The sequence below is a fragment of the Chiloscyllium punctatum genome, chromosome 6, assembly GCF_047496795.1.
Source record: "Chiloscyllium punctatum isolate Juve2018m chromosome 6, sChiPun1.3, whole genome shotgun sequence".
NCBI classification, from domain to species: Eukaryota; Metazoa; Chordata; class Chondrichthyes; order Orectolobiformes; family Hemiscylliidae; genus Chiloscyllium; species Chiloscyllium punctatum.
Window position 1 is genome coordinate 12,578,872 of NC_092744.1, and position 17,705 is coordinate 12,596,576.

Here is a 17,705-nt window from a genome sequence, read left to right on the forward strand (position 1 = left end):
GATTTTCCCAGAAAAGTACAAGAAGAGGTAAGGTAACAAAGGTATTCATCAGGATTTCAGCGGCCGATGAGCTGGGGCAGGGGCAGAGCGCAGAAACATTGAAGAAGTGAAATTAACTAGTTTGGTATTGGACATGATACTACAGTATAGGACAGTTCATACCTGGGAGGGTTAACTATATCACAAGATGAGCTTGGACCATTACAGTACGAAGGTAATCGGATTTTGCTGGGGTGTTTGAGTATACCAGTTGCTATTCTAATGCTATGTCCATGTAGTGCACAGTAATATGTACTTAGTTTAAATTGAGCTTGATTTCTCATAAGAGACTGTCATGTGTCTGAGATGTAATGTAATGAGTTACTAATTACTGTGTAATAAACCCATTCTGTTCATCAACACTGAGCCAGTCTTCCACTAAAGACTTTGTGTGGGCATCCTTCTCAATATTGTACCAATAAACACAGAGGGTAAAGTCACCACAGTCCCACTCTGCCATTAGAGAGAGAGAGGATCAGTGATGGTTTAACCTGAGAATCACCCCCACATCTCAGCTAAGGAGAGCCCTTCATGGGAACCTCAGCCTGTACAGGAACTGAAGCCACATTGTTGCCTTCACTCTGCATTGCAAACCAGTCATCCAGCCAAATGAGCTAACTAAAAAGGATTGGTGGCAGCCAGCATTCCTCTGATTTCCTTTTCAGCTACACAGACCTTCGAGACCTGTGTGCGCCAGCAATTTCCAGAATGGGAAGTCAATGCTGCAATTCAAATGTCGATCGCCATGCATGGAACCTTGGAGCTGTTACACAGCTTACAGGGATGGTGGCTGTAAACCAACCCGTGGCATCTCAATGTATATACCATGCCAGCTAAGAGATGGAGTTCACTATAAATACCAGACAAGGGACAAGGGTCAGAAAGGGAACTCTAGTTGCAGGTAGTTTGATTCTGCTGCAGGTAGGTCCAAACGTAGGCAAATGGGACTAGTTATGTTTGGGATACCTGGTCAGCATGGATGAGATGATCCGAAGGGTCTGTTTCCATGCTAGTGGTCAGGGAATGGTATGAAACCCATGGCTGGTAGTCAAAGATAATGGCTTTCAGTTTCATTTTTAATGCCTAGTCCCATATACTCTTTATTTTAACTACAAAAATATGTTTTAATCATAAAATATTTTTATATACATACATAATCACTAAAAGGCAGCACAGTGGCTCAGTGGTTAGCCTCTTGCCTCACAGCACCAGGGTCCCAGATTTGATTCCAGCCTCGGGCGACAGTCTGTGTGGAGTTTGCACGTTCTCCCCGTGTCTGTGTGGGTTTCCTCCGGGTGCTCCGGTTTCCTCCCACAGTCCAAAGATGTGCAGGTCAGGTGAATTGGCCATGCTAAATTGTCCATAGTGTTAGATGCATTAGCCGAAGGGAAATGGGATTGGGTGGGTTACTCTTTGGAGGGTCGGTGTGGACTTGTTGGGTCGAAGGGCCTGTTTTCACACTGTAGGGAATCTAATCTAATCTAATCGAAAACTGTTTGGTTCTGGCCAGTAGCTATGAAGAAACAAACAAACATTGGTGCATGACTCTATCGAGGACTGCAGATGCTGGAGATCTGAGCTGAAAATGTGTTGCTGGAAAAGCACAGCAGGTCAGGCAGCATCCAAGGAACAGGAGAATCAACATTTTGAGCATGAGTCCTTCTTCAGGCTCATGCCCGAAACATCGATTCTCCTGCTCCTTGGATGCTGCCTGACCTGCTACGCTTTTCCAGCAACACATTTTCTGCATGACTCTATCCAAAGGCATCTCTTAGATTAGATTCCCTACAGGTCCTTCAGCCCAACAAGTCCACACTGACCCTCCCAGACCCATTTCCCTCTGACTAATGCACCTAATACAATGGGCAATTTAGCATGGCCAATCCAGCTAACCTGTGGACTGTGGGAAGAAACCAGAACAAACCCACGCAGACTCAGGAAGAATGTGCAAACTCCACATAGACAGTCGCCTGAGGCTGGAATTGAACCTCGGTCCCTGGTGCTGTGAGGCAGTAGTGTTAACCACTGAGTCACCACACCACCTCTTACTTGAATAAGACTATATTTACATACATCTTAGGCACCAGGATGGTCCTATAACTGAATGGTTACCCATTTAACATCGGCAAAAAGACCTTACAACGTGGTGTCTCCCCACTGCACCTTGACAGCAGATACCCTAAGCTTTAGTGCACCCCTCAGCACGTGGTCCTGGACCTTGGAATATGACAGTCTGTAACACTCAGTTGGGGTCAACTCCTTGTTCTGGAAGACAAATAAGTTTCAGGCAGGCCAAATAGCACCTTTTTCCGAGTTGCTGGTCCTCCAGGCAAGCCAATGTTTGTCTCAGTGTGCATGTACTCACATGAAAATATGATTTTACAATAAATTATATGGCATCTTTCTTAAGCTCAGAATATCCCATGTATTTCACAGTCAATGTACTTTTGATGTGCAGTGACTGAAATGAAGGGAAATCATCACCAACTTTCACTTAAAACTCCACAGTAATGAGATAAACAACCAAATCTATGATTGATAGACAGAGGTTGGCCAGACCAATAAGAGCATTCCTCTGCTCTGCTTTGATGTTTACATGGCAATGCAGCACTCCCTCAGTTGTGAGCCAAAGGGTCTGGCTATATTATGTTCAGATTGCTGAAGTGGGGTTTGAACTCAACCTGGATGAGTGGTGCTGGAAGAGCACAGCAGTTCAGGCAGCATCCAACGAGCAGCGAAATCGACGTTTCGGGCAAAAGCCCTTCATCAGGAATAAAGGCAGTTAGCCTGAAGCGTGGAGAGATAAGCTAGAGGAGGGTGGGGGTGGGGAGAGAGTAGCATAGAGTACAATGGGTGAGTGGGGGAGGGGATGAAGGTGATAGGTCAAGGAGGAGAGGGTGGAGTGGATAGGTGGAAAAGAAGATAGGCAGGTCGGACAAGTCCGGACAAGTCTAGGAGACAGTTACTGAGCTGGAAGTTTGAAACTAGGATGAGGTGGGGGAAGGGGAAATGAGGAAGCTGTTGAAGTCCACATTGATGCACTGGGGTTGAAGTGTTCCGAGGCGGAAGATGAGGCGTTCTTCCTCCAGGTGTCTGGTGGTGAGGGAGCGGTGGTGAAGGAGGCCCAGGACCTCCATGTCCTCGGCAGAGTGGGAGGGGAAGTTGAAATGTTGGGCCACGGGGCGCTTTGGTTGATTGGTGCGGGTGTCTCGGAGATGTTCCCTAAAGCGCTCTGCTAGGAGGCGCCCCGTCTCCCCAATGTAGAGGAGACCACATCGGGAGCAACGGATACAATAAATGATATTAGTGGATGTGCAAGTAAAACTTTGATGGATGTGGAACTCAACCTTCTTAGTGGTAGAGGAACTTTGAAAGGGGAAAGAAGGTGAGACCAGTTAGCTCCTCAAGCCTGTTTTACCATTCCTGATTTGGAGATGCTGGTGTTGGACTGGGGTGTACAAAGTTAAAAATCACACAACACCAGGTTATAGTCCAACAGGTTTAATTGGACGCACTAGTTTTCGGTGCGCAGTTCCTTCATCAGGTGGTTCTGCCATTCCTCATATGCTTTCTTCACAGAACTGTTAGCCCGAGTAACAATATCTAACTAATGGAGCATAGAGTCACAGATGAAAACATTCAATCTTTTGGCCTCAGCTGTTTTCTGAGGCAGAGAATTCCACAGGCTTACCTTTCTGAGAGAAGACGTGTCTCCTCATCTCAGTTCTAAGTGGATAAAAACAGAGTAAAAACAAGGACTGCAGATGCTGGAAACCAGAGTCTAGATTTGAGTGGTGCTGGAAAAGCACAGCAGGTCAGGCAGCATCTGAGGAGCAGGAAAATCGACGTTTCGGGCAATAGCCCTTCATCAAGAATAGAGGCAGTGTGCCTGCAGAATGGAGAGATAAATGAGAGAGGGGTGGGGGTGGGGAGAATGTAGAATAGAGTAGAATAGATGAATGGGAGTGGGGATGGAGGTGATAGGTCAGAGAGGAGGGTGGGGGAAGGTAGCAAAGAGTACAATGGGTGAATAGGGGTGGGGATGAAGGTGATAGGTCAGAGAGGAGGGTGGAGTGGACTGGTGGGAAGGGAGATTGGCAGGTAGGACAGGTCATGGGGACAGTGCTGAGCTGGAAGGTTGGAGCTGGGGTGAGGTGGGGGAAGGGGAAATGAGGAAACTGGTGAAGTCCACATTGATGCCATGGGGTTGAAGTGTTCCGAGGCAGAAGATGAGGTGTCCTTCCTTCAGGTGTCTGGTGGTGAGGGGGTGGCGGTGGAAGAGGCCCAGGACCTGCATGTCCTCGGCAGAGTGGGAGGGGGAGTTGAAATGTTGGGCCACGGGGCGGTGGGGTTGATTGGTGCGGGTGTCCCGGAGATGTTCCCTAAAGCGCTCTGCTAGGAGGCACCCAGTCTCCCCAGTGTAGAGGAGACTGCATCGGGAGCAACGGATACAATAAATGATATTGGTGGATGTGCAGGTAAAACTTTGATGAATGTGGAAGGCTCCTTTGGGGTGTTGGATGGAGGTGAGGGAGGAGGTGTGGGTGCAGATTTTGCAATTCCTGCAGTGGCAGGGGTGGGTGCCAGGAAGGGAGGGTGGGTTGTTGGGGAGCGTGGACGTGACCAGGTAGTCAGTCCTAAATGTTCTACCCATATCCTTATGGTGTGAATGAGCCGAGAACATCAAATCAAGAACAATTCACATAAATTAACCATTTGAAGATATAAAGGAAAAATATTGGCCTTATGTACCACAACTTGCATTTATATAGTTATTTTAAGGCAATAAAATATCTCAAGTCACCTCATAGAAGCGTCACAAAACAAAATAGGCCATTGAGCCACATGGAGAAATATTAAAGCTGATGACTAAAAGCTTGGCTAATGTGAGAGGTTTTAAGGAACTTCTTAAAGAGGGAAAGTGAGGCAGAGAGGTGGAGGGCTTTAATAAGAGAATTCCTGATCCGAACATAACCACCGTTGGTGGAGTGATTAAAATCCAGGATGGTCATCAGGCCGAAATTAGAGGAGTTTAGATATCTCTGAGGGTGAAGGGCTGGAGAAGATCACAAAGGTAGCAAGACCAAGACCATGGAGACGGTCAAAAACAAGGATGAAAATATTACAATCGAGGTGTGGTTTAACTGGGAGCCACTGTAAGTCAGTAAGCACAGGGGTGAATGGCATTTTGTGAGTTAGGACACGGATAATTGAACTTTGGATGACCTCCAGCTTAGAGAGGGAAGAATCTGGGAGCTCACCAAGGAGACCACTCGTAAAATCAGGAGGTAACAAAGGCATCAGGACATCATCAGGTGAGTTAAAGCAGGAGTGAAGACATGTGACATTAAGAAGGGAGGTCATGTTGCAATTGTACAGGACATTGGTTTGGCCACTTTTGGAATGCTGCATTTAATCCTGGTCTTCCTGCTACAGGAAAGACATTGTTAAACTTGAAAGGCACAGAAAATATTTACCAGGATGTTGCCAGGGTTTGAGGGTTTGAGCTATCGAGAGAGGCTGAATAGTCTGGGGCTATTTTCCCTGGAGTGTTGGAGACGGAGGGGTGACCTTATAGAGGTTTATAAAATCATGAGGGACATAGACAGAATGAATAGACAAAGTTTCTTTTCCCCCAGGGTAGGGGAGTCCAAAACTAGAGAGGATGGGCTTAGGGTGAGAAGGGAAAGATATAAAAAGGACTGAAGAGACAATATTTTCATGCAGAGCACGGTGAGTGTATGGAATGAGCTGCCAGAGGAAGTAGTCCTGAAGAAAGGTTACACCTGAAGCATTGACTTCTGCCCTGGCTTGCTGTGTTCTCCCAGCCTCCTGCTTCTCTACTTTGGATTCAGCATCTGCAGCTTTTTTGTGTCTAACCAGAGGAAGTGGCACAATTACAATATTTAAAAGACATCTGGTTGGGTATATGAATAGGAAGGGATTAGAGAGATATGGCCAAATGCTGGCAAATGGGACTAGATTAGGTTGGGATATCTGGCCAGCAAGGATGAGTTGGACTGAAGGGTCTGTTTCCGTGTTGTACCACTAAATGACTCTAAAAAGGTGGCATTTGTGACAATGTAATCAGACAATGTGTCCTTGGGGTGCACTGTAACTGCAAGGTTGCGTTCAGTTTGGTTTCACTTCAGACAGTTGTCAGTCTGAGAAATGAGTCAAAATGTGTGGTGCTGGAATGCAGGGTGTAAAATGATATCAGTTATGAGGGAGCAGAGTAAAGGAATTAAGGATTTTTTTAGTAAAGGAATTAAGGGTTATAGTGAGAGGGTGGGTAAGCGGAGCTGAAAAGATCAGCCGTGATCTTATTGAATGGCAGAGCAGGCTCAACAGGCCAGATGGCCTACTCTGCTCTTAGTTCTTATGAGATGGTAAAGTCAAGCAGGTCACTGCACATATGGATTGGGGAGTTTACACCAAGTGTGAGGTTGAGATACTACAAAAGGGCACAGAACTCTGAGAACATGATGAATTGAAATTGAGGGTCAAATCCCTCAGGCTGAGAAGCTCCTCAATGCTGGGGCTGACGGAGGAAGATAGCTGGCTGGATTCTGAGCAGTGAACCGGGATTTTAAATGAGCAGGGACCTTTCACAGTTTTGGAATTACTCCTTACACCTTACAGCCAATTCAGGGGACTGTGAAATGTTGTCTTTTTTTTCGAATGTAGAAAACACAGCATGGAATGTGTGCATAGCAAGATCGCAAAGACAGAAATAACCAAATCTTCTGCTTACTGATGCAGTTGGAGGGCTAAGTATTGGCCAGGACATTAGTGAGAACTCTCCTGCTTTTCTTTTAAGATCTTACCACGTGACCTTTTACTGATGATTTGGAGATGCCAGTGTTGGACTGGGGTGGACAAGTTAAAAATCACACAACACCAGGTTATAGTCCAACAGGTTTATGTGGAAGCACTAACCCTCAAAGCACTGCTCCTTCCCCATCACCTGATGAAGGAGCAGCGCTCCGAAAGCTAGTGCTTCCAAATAAACCTGTTCGACTATAACCTGGTGTTGCATGATATTTAACCTTTTAATGAGACAGCATTGAGCTTTAGGAAAGACAGAACTTGCGGCAATATAGCGCTCCCTTAGTACTGCATTCGAATGTCAGTCTAGATTTTTTAGGCTGTAATGTACATGGCACTTGCACCATCAGCCTCAGGTAAAAATGCTACCCACAGACCAGGACCCAATGCATAGGAGTGCTCATGTTTGTGCCAGTATACATGTGAACCCACATTGCATATATCTTCGCTTCCATACTTGCAAACATGTATTCTCAAACTACACATATCCATGCACAGAGATACATAAATGTGCAAACCCACATATATGAAATACACATATGTGCATAAATACAAAATTAATGAGCATGTACATCTACAAATAGAATACAGACTGGGGACACCTATCCAACAACACATGCACACCATTTGCACGGAGACACAGTATTTGCGGCTTAGGAACCAACTGGGAATTTGAGGGGGCAATTCAAAGTGATTAAGGGCAGAGTTTTCTCCAGGGAATGAGTTTGAAATTAGAATTCTCTGCCACAGAAAGCAGTTGAGGCCAAAGCATTGAAAATTTTCAAGAAGAGGTTAGATAAAGTTCTTACGGCTAAAGGGATCAAAAGAATATGGGGAGAAAGCAGGAACAGGGGACTGGGTTGGATGGTCAGCCATGACCGTATTGAGTGGTGGAGTAGGTTTGGCAAAGCGGTTGCTCAGTGGTTAGCATTGCTTCCTCACAGAAGCATGGAGTTGGATTGATTCAACCTTAGGTAATTGTGTGGAGTTTACACATTCTCCCTGTGTCTGCTTGGGTTTCCTCTGAGTGCAGTTTCCTCCCACAGTCCAAAGAGGTGCAGGTCAGGTGGGTCAGCCATGTTAAATTGCCCATAGTGTCCAGCGATGTGCAGGTGAGGTAGATTAACCATGGGTAATGCAGTGTTACAGAGACAGGATAGGTCTAGTGGGATTCTTTTTGGAGGGTTGGTGTGGAGTTGCTGGACCAAATGGCTTGCTTCCACCCTGTGGGGATTCTATGATTCGAAGGGGCTGAATGGCCTACTTCACCTCTTACTCACAGAGCTACACAAACAGACCCTTCAATCCAACTCATCTGCCCTGACATCCGAAATTAATCTCGTCCCATTTGCCAGCATTTGCCCCATATCCCTCTGAACTCTGAACGTCATGTTGAACTAAAAACTGTTTCTCACTCCACAGATGCTGCCAAGCCTGTGATGTTTCTCCAGTATTCTCTGCTCGGCCTGTTGTGATTATCTGTGTTTGTTTCAGCATTTTGCCCTTGCTCTTGTGTATGTTTTTTTGTGTGTGCACACTAAACATCGCAGCCAAACACACTTTCACTGGTTGAATAGCAGGGCATTGTCAGAGGGCTAAATGGTTTGCACTAATGTTTCTATTTGTATCATAGAGCAGTCAGAGACACACTTACACTAGCTCTGTCTGTGTGTGTATATATATATATATATATGTGTGTGTATAGAGGGCCGGCTTCTCTCTCTATCACGTGTGGGGTGGCCTCCTTATTTAGAAGAGACTGGGGCGGCTCAAGCACAGTCCCAGTGCCCGGAGAGAGAGGGAGACGTAGTGTTTTCGCCTGACCTTCCATCCTTCCCTCCCTCCCTCCCTCTCTCTCTCTCTCTCTCTCTACACACACAGACTCCGCTGGGTCGTAGCTAATACCCAAACCCTCGCCTCCCCATTGGAATCCCGGACCGACTGCGCTGCCTCAGTATGTCTGGTGAGTGAACACTCAGTGGTGCTGCTGCCGCCTCGGGGAGGTGTTAGTTTGTCCTGAAGGCTCCGTGCGGACCTTCAAATGCACAACTTGTCGTCTGAAACTGCGGAAGGGAGAGTGGGGGTGAGCGGATCCCAGGGGCTGATGCAGAGCACTGTCTGTGTCTGTGCTGCGGGCCTGAAGCAAGCCGCAGATCGTGCGCCTGTGCTCGTAATCATTTATCCTTCTGCCCCAATTTATCTTGCTTTTTAAAAAATCTTTTAAAATTGACTTCTCTTTCCGCTCTCTCTCCTCTTCCGGGAGAAATTGACCAGCAGAAGTATCCCAGCAGCAGATTCTTTGCATTGGATCATTCTTGTGAATCTATACCTTCAGACAGATTGTGTGCACGATTGAGATCCCCTTGATTTTTGTTTCCACAATTAAAATTTTTTTTTAAATGATGCGATCTGACTCCAACCTGCTGTGCCAGATCCCACTAAATGCAACCCACTGTAATTTCCTCTTCAACTTTGCGTGAAAAACCTTTGTATTTAAAAAAAATAAAGTCGCAATTTCTCCAGTCCATTCCCACTTTAGGATTTTTTTAAAATTAAATTCCCTACAGTGTGGGAAACAGGAGTGGAGTTTGGTTCATTCAAAAAAAAATAGAATGTGCTTCAGCTTAAACAGAAACACAACATGAAGGAAGGTAACCTTGTCTCAGAGTTGGAGTTTTAAAATGTTCCTTCCCAGTTTCTGGAGCAGCCCAGTAGCTGGCGTTGTTCAGCCAAGCCGCAAGTTCCAAGTGTTTTCATTGATAAAATGATCAATGATTGAAAAGTGGTGCAGTGGTTGTGTCCCTACCTCTGAGTTAAGAGGCCAAGTCCCACCTGCTCTGCAAGTGTGTAATGACATCTGTGAGCAGATTAATTTGAAAATATTTATCAATAATTGAGTATTGTTATCATGTTGATGTGCTGTTCCATGTGGATTAAAGTCAGTTGGTATTACTCAATTACTATTATTTAGAAACCTCAATACTCCAATTGTTGCTAAAAATCCTTGACTCTGTCGCACATCAAACTTCTCCTTACTTGCTTCAAATTCTGCACTTTTTAAAAAAACAATATCATTGCACGTTAATTTCTCTGCCATTCTACCTGGACTTCATTTCTCAAGTTGCATTTAATTTGATTTAACCATCTGTGTCCTCGTTTACTCCTGATTTTTCCCAAGTTTTTTAAAAATTTAATTTTTAGTTAACCTGCCAAGAGGTGTTCTGTAGAGTTGAAGTTAAAAACAGATCCTATTGAAATGCAGGAGACAATAAAAAACACTGCAGATACTGGAATCCAAGGGAGACAAGCAGGAGCCTGGAAGAACACAGTAAGCCAGGCCGCATCAGGAGGTGAAGAAGTTGCCATTTCAGATGTAACTCTGCTTCAGGACTGGGAGTGGGTGTAAGGCAGCTGCAGATAACGGGGTCGGGGGTGGGGGGAGGTTAGGGCTTGTGGTGGAGTAGCCTCTTGTTCCTTGTTCTTATGTCTGTACGTAAGAGGTAGGACTTGAACCTGGATCTTCCAACCCAAAGTTAGGGACGCTACCACTCTGTCATAAGCTAGTCCGGTCCCCATCTTTCATTCCCACAATGATTTACAGCCTCTCCTTTCAGCACCTGCCTCCTTACGTTCTGACACGAGGCAATTTCTCCAGTTTCTTGCTGCCTCTTAGTCCCGCGCTAAGAAATGTTCTTTAACCTTTGTGATTTTTCTGTCATTATCCAATGTCAAAGATCATTTCTTTGCTTTCATTTTTTTTTCTTGATGACTCTATTTATTTTGTTCAGTAGCAGGCTTTGTGTCCCCTAATGAAAAACTTATTGTTTTAAATTGTTTCAAAGGTGGAAATAGTTCACTCTGCTGTGATATTTCTCATTAATCTAATTGGGTGAGGGGCAGAGTTAAATAGGGTTAGGTATTTTGTTGCAGTTTGGTATGAGTGGCTTGCCTGGCCATTTTGGAGGGTATTTAAGGAGAGCAGGTGGAACAGTAATAATGTTACTGGACTAGTGACCCAGTAGCCCCAGGCCATAGTTCTGGGGCATGTGTTTAAGTCCCACCATGGCAGATGGTGAAATTTGAATTCAATAAAATCTGGAATTAGATTCTCTGCAGTGTGGAAACAGGCCCTTTGGCCCAACAAGTCCACTCCACCCCTCTGAAGAGAAACCCACCCAATCCCATTCCCCTACCCTATATTTACCGACTGACACACCTAACACTGTGTGCAATTTAGCATGGCCAATTCACCTGACCTGCACATCTTTGGATTGTGGGAGGAAACCCACACAGACACAGGGAGAATGTGCAAACTCCACACAGACAGGTGGGAATCGAATCCAGGACCCTGGTGCTGTGAGGCAGCAGTGCTAACCACTGAGCCACCATACTGCCCAATGAATGAAGAACTAATTTAGTGATGACCATGAAGCCATTGTCGATGGTTATTGTTAAAAACATTGCTTCACTAATGATCCTTTTCTTAGGAAAAGAAATTTGCCATCCTTATCTGGTCTGGCCTACATGTGACCCCAGGCCTACGGCAATGTGGTTGACTTTGGACACTTGGGGATGGGCAGTAGATGCTGGCCTAGCAAATGAGTCCTATTGCTATGGAGACCAAGTAAGGATTTCTGTTGCACATCACCTGACCATACTAATGGTTTCATGATCTGAGACCATTACCAAAGCTAGCTTGATATTTCAGATTTTTATTAATTGAAGTTAGAAACAGTACAGGTGGTGAACTTTGAGTCTGTGTCCTCCTAGCAGTATGGGCCTCTGTATTACCAGTGAAATAACCTAATCTCTGCTCAGTATCCAGACTTTGAAATACATTGTCATATCTTTAGTATCACTGTGTCCAAATAGACTGCCATAGTTCAAGAAGGCAGTTCACCACCAAGGATGGGGAATAAATACTGACTTAAATCACTTCACAGAGGCTGGTATCCCATCACCAAGTCCCCCTTTATTTACTCTTGCATAGTACGTGGACTCTGACCAGCTAGCTGAGAGCCAGTCCCTAGAGTCAGGAAAATCCCTGGCACTTGTGTTTATTTTTTTAAAGAAAACCAAAAAGTTAAACAAAGTCTTCCTGAAACAAGACAGCGAAACAAAAAAAAAGGAAAACTCTCCTCCTCAATAGGAAACCCAATAACAGTAATAAGACACTGACTGTGTGATCCTGACAGTTCAGAGGTCAATCCCCTCCCTAACACAAAATGAAGAGTCCTTCACCACAGGTTCAACTCCCTCAGAGCCAGCTCTGAGTGAACAGAACCTGTGAAACACACCTGTTTTTTTTTCTCTTTTTGTTTTTTTCCCAGCGGTAGTTCTTATTGTTCCCCAGCATCCATGTTGTGTGCATGTAGGTGTTCAGACACAGTAAAAAAAGTGTGTAAGTCTTTCTTTATTTATATTCCACCACCAGGAGGAAAGGAAACACCCGAGTAGCCAGTGAAAAGCAGTGCCCTTCTCATCAAAGGGCAATCAAACTGTGAAGGGGAGAGCGGGGACTAAATCAGAATAGAGTTGGAGGGGGAAATGAAACACTCCCTATGGTGCCCACCTTTCCCTGAAAATCTCGAGGGTGTTAGTGGATGCGGTGTGCTCCTTCTCCAGAGAAATGTAGACACTGACTTACCAGTGAAAGAGGGGCAGGCAGTCAGCTATAACGACCCCCACCACAGCCCACTGCCTGGACCTGTTTATGGCCAGTTTGGCCAGGCCCAAGAGCAGACCCACGAGGAAGTCCTGTGACCTACACACACACACACACACACACACACACCCACATTGGGTGAACCCTCCTTTTTTTTAGTGAAAGGCAACAGGTGTATAAATCTTTATTCAATTTCTACCACCAGGAAGAAAGGAAACACCTGAGTGGCCAGTGATAAGCAATACCCTTCACACCAAAGGTCAATGCTGTGTGATCAAACAGTGAAGGGGAGGGCAGGGACTAAATCAAAATAGAGTTGGAGGGGGAAATAATGCACTCCACTCCCTGCGGCATCCACCTCTCCCTGAACGACTCCAGGGTGTTGGCGGACACTGCATGTTCCTTCTCCAGAGACAGACGGGCTCTGACATAACCGCAGAAGAGGGGCAGGCGATTGGCCCTAATGACACCCTCCATGGCCCACTGCCTGGACCTGTTTATGGCCAGTTTGGCCAGGCCCAGGAACAGACCCACAAGGAGGTCCTCCAACCTACCCTCCCCCTTCTGCACTGGGTGAGCACTCCTAATTATAGCTGTCAGCCAGGACTCCCTGATTGGGGCTGTTAATTTGGTCCAATCAGGGATCTCGTATGTTGAGGTCCACCTGGTCAAACTCGTTACAGTCACTGTACTGGCCCAGCCAGCAACATCCACGTCCAATCAGTGAAAAAAGAAAAACTCCCCATGGGTAACAAGAGCAGAATCGAACAATACATAGAGCATTTTAAGACCAAGTATGATGGTGAGACAATGAAGGCTAAATGTGGACAGATGACCAAAAGATTGGTCAAAGATGTGTATTTTTAAGAAGTGTCTGAAAGGAGTAATGCGAGGTGGGAATGACAAATGGCTTCAGTTTGTGGTCGGAATTATTTCAGCTATCTGGAGGTTGTGGGACTGATGGAGATAAGGGAAAGGAAGGATAAGGCATTATATAGATTTTAAAGCAAGGCTGGGAATTCTAAAGTAGAGGTGTCACTTGAACACAAGCCAATGTAGCCCAATGAATACAGGAGTGGCAGGAGAATGGAACTTGATGGGAGCTAAGAAATAGAGACAAAGCTCTGGGTGTGCTCCTGTTTAGAGGTAGAATGCAGCAAACCAGTCAGGGATGTGTCAGAACAGTTTAGTCTCCAGAGATAATGAGTCATGGATGAGGGTTTGCTGTGATAACAAACATCAGAAAAATTCACGTTTGCTGGGTATCTGATTGGGACCTCATGATACTCATCTGTTGAATGGTTATTGCAACAGACACCATTAGATGTTCACATAATACAAGATTTTTAAAGTGTTGCATAAGGAACTAAAACAGATTACTGGAAAAGCTCAGCAAGTCTGGCAGCAGCTGTGGAGGGAAATCAGAGTTAACATTTCAAGTCAAGTGAGTTCTGAGGAGGTTTCATTGGACCCGAAACGTTAACTCTTGAGTTCCATCCACAGATGCTGCCAGACCCATTGAGCTGTTCCAGCAGTTTCTGTTTTTGTTTCAAGTTCCCAGCATTCACAGTTCTCTTGGCTTTCATTTGGAAAATAAACTGTTGAAGCATATGTAAGTTTGTAAAGTACAGTTTATAAGTTGAAAAATTGAAATATTTCTGTCGATAAGCATCAGTCATCAATTCAAGCATAAACGTTCAGAAAATCCTGGATCATTTTATAGTGGACCATGAAACATTGACTCAGTCCAGGATCATGCAAACCCTCCTATACCTTTGCAACACTAAATGCCCAGGAAAAGAAGCTGGTGACTTGTAAAACTTACTTACAGTAGAAGCTGGGTGTTTTTTAGTTAAGAGCAGAATGAATTAACACTTTTTAAGGGTAAGTTTACAGTTGAGAAGTGTAAGTTTATAGGAGAAGTTGTATAGAAAAGGTCACTTGCCTAGTGATATTATCACTGGACTAGCAACACACAGACCCAGAAAATGTCTGGGAATGACCCAAATTTGACTCCCACTATGACAGATGGTGGTATTTGAATTCAATAAAGTTTTCTGAAATTAAGAATCGAATGATGACCGTGAATTAATTGTTGGAAAAACCCAACTGGTTCACTAACATCCTTTAGAGAAGGAAACTGCCATCCTTACTTGATCTGGCCTACACGTCACTCCACACCCACAGCAATGTGGCTAACTCTTAACTGACCTCTCGGTAATGAATGCTGGCCTAGCCAGTGACACCTGCATCCCGTGAATGAATTTTTAAAAAAAGTGATCGACCTGTCTCATGTTGAATTGGATATCGTACTCAGCGTAGGGAACTTGAGGGATAATCTTTGAATTAATGTTCTCTGCATAGCTGATTGATTTTGCTGTCCATTATAAATGGAATTGGCCTTTTTACAATATAGGAAGAGATAATTCAGTCTGCCATCTCTACACTTGACATTGCAAATGAACAGTTCACCTGGTGCCATTGCCTTGTTCTCTCCCTGGAATACAGCCTTCTTTGCTGCTAATATCCAGACCCACTTGAATATCTTCAGGCAGCATCCGAGGAGCAGGAGAATCAACATTTCAGGCATAAACCCTTCTATCCGCTCCACCCTTCTCTCCCCAATTTTTGCCCAAAACATCAATTCTCCTGCTCCTCTGATGCTGCTTGACCTGATGTGCTTTTCCAGCACCACACTCTCGACTCTGATCTCCAGCATCTGCAGTCCTCACTTTCTCTTCTTGAATATCTTGTTTGACTCTGCTTCCACCACAACATTGGGACAGATCCAAGGTATCCACTGCATGAAAAGGTTCCTCTTTGTGTCTTCATAGCTTTTTTTTGCCAATTACCTGAAAGTTGTCCTTTGGTTCTCAATCCTTGTACCACTGGTAAATTTCTCCTTAGAGCACCTTGTCATTTTGAATATCTTGAACAAATCTCCATTTCACCACCTTCTCCCCTCCCGTTCTATCTACTTTACTAAAGTACTTCTTCCCTGGGACTTTTTAAAAAAACAACTTTTATGCACAATAGTCCAGTTGAGACCAAACCAGTTTTTTATGTAAGTTGAACCACCTTGCTCGTGCCTGTGTATCCCAGCTGGTAAAGGTAGTGTTAGTGGATCAGTAATCTGCAGATACAGGCTATTGCTCTCAAAGTGTGAGTTCAAATTCTACCAAGGCAGCTGAATGGAATTTGAATTCAATTAATATGTTTGTAATATAACTCTGTGTCCAATTGGAGCGAGACCTCAACAGTGGAATCATAGAATCCCTCCAGTGTGCATTTAGGCCGTTTGGCCCATTGAGGCCACACTGTCCCTCTGAAGAACCTTCCTCGGCGCACCCCGTCCCGGAACACCCCGAGTTCGGGTCGTCGGGCGGCGGAGGCTCGGGGCCCCGCTCCCCTACCCTATACCTATAACCCTGAATTTCCCATGGTAATCCACCTCACCGACACATCCCCGAATACAATGGGCAATTAAGCATGGCCAGTCCACCTAACTTAAACCTCTTTGCACTGTGGGAAGAGACCCACAAAAACATGGGGAGAATGTGCAACATCTCCACATACAGTCGCCTGAGGGTGGAATTAAACCCAGATCCCTGGTGCTGTGAGACAGCAGTGCTAACCACTGAACCACTGCGTCACCCAATCAAGCTAGGGCTGGTAAATGGAAAAGAATAATATTTGTACCCCACACATTCCTGGCAATTACCATCTCCTAAAAGAAAGAATCCCTTGGCTGCCATTGCCATGACTGTTGCTGAACCTGTCACTATCAATATCCTGGAGGGTGCCATTGACCAGGGGAACTGAACTAGACCAGCCGTAGAAAAACTGTGGCTACGAAAACAGGTCAGAAACTGGGACTCCTGCAGTGAGCAACTCACCACTTGACTCCCCAAAGCCTGCCCGTTATCTGAAAGACACATGTCAGAGTGCGATGGAATACTCCCCACTGTCTAGATGGGTGCAACTCCAACAACACTCCAGAAGCTTGACACCATCTCTGAGCAGGCTACCCATTTGCTTGACACATCGTGCACGGCTATCCCTTCACACCCAGCACTGGCGGAAGTAGTTGCCAACTATAAAATCCCCTGCACTAACTCCCCATGTCTTGACTGATAATATTTTCCAAATCTGTGACCTCTATCTCCCAGAAGGAAAGAGATACATTGGAGTGCTGCCACCCACAATCCTGACTTGGAGTGCTACCACTCTCTCACTGTCTTTGGATCAAAATCCTAGTATTCTTCTTATCAGCACTTTGGGGCGTCCCTATTGGGGTGAGAAATAAATGCTGCCCTAGCCAGTGACCCCTACATTGCATGAATGAATTCCTAAATGGGGATTTTTGTAAAATCCCATCTGGGTCTCGAATACCTTTTTACAGGGAGGAAATCCTTCCATCCTTGTATGAATAAAATACTGCAGATGACGGAAACCTGAAATTAAAAATAAAATACAGGAGAAACTCTGGTCTGGTAACATCTGTGGGGAGAGAAAGAGAGACATCATGTCTGTTGTGACTCTTCCTCAGCCTCTGCCATCCGTTACCAGTCTGCCTATGTGTGACTGTGGTTGACTCTGAACTACCTTCTGTAATGGCTGAGCAAGGCACTCCATTCAAGAGGAATTAGGGATGGTAGCAATGCCTACATACCATGAAAGAGAAAGAAAAATAGTCCAAGGTACTAATCTCTGAACTTACCCTGCGTTTTCACCTTTATAGACATATCAACCCAGGTCTCTTTTGATACCTGGTGTGCCTATGGAATTGTTCCCTTCATTCCATCTTGACCGTTCTATTACCACCTTCTTGGGGAAAATTGCTGTAATTCTCGAGCCCACTCTTTCCATCACAAAAGTTAATGACTTAATTAAAGTATGGGAAAGTCACAATTTACCTGTCTGATGGAGTTAATTTGGTTCCAAATACTGGCAAGGTTCCCTATTAAAAAAACTGCTGTATATCACAAATTCATTCAAGCCATTCATTAACCCATAAAAAGTTTTGAGCTTTCGACTAGAAGTCAAGTAATTGAATCTCTTAAATCTTTTTCTAAAACCACTACAAACACACCAAGACAAAAGAAATTTGGTGTTAGTGTGGAAGGGATAAAACGGGTGATACTGTTCAATAGCATCAGTAACAGCGTTCCTT

General features: G+C 44.9%; 1 protein-coding gene across 1 annotated transcript in view; it reads left to right on the top strand.

The window, feature by feature from the left end:
* The first annotated feature begins 8,693 nt into the window (after window positions 1–8,693).
* Window positions 8,694–17,705, top strand: part of LOC140478717 (glycogenin-1-like) — an 85,523-nt gene continuing 76,511 nt past the window's right edge. The window contains exon 1 of the mRNA XM_072572021.1: window positions 8,694–8,830. Coding sequence (XP_072428122.1) covers window positions 8,824–8,830 — 7 coding nt within the window. The 5' untranslated portion in view covers window positions 8,694–8,823. The remainder of the gene's footprint in view (window positions 8,831–17,705) is intronic.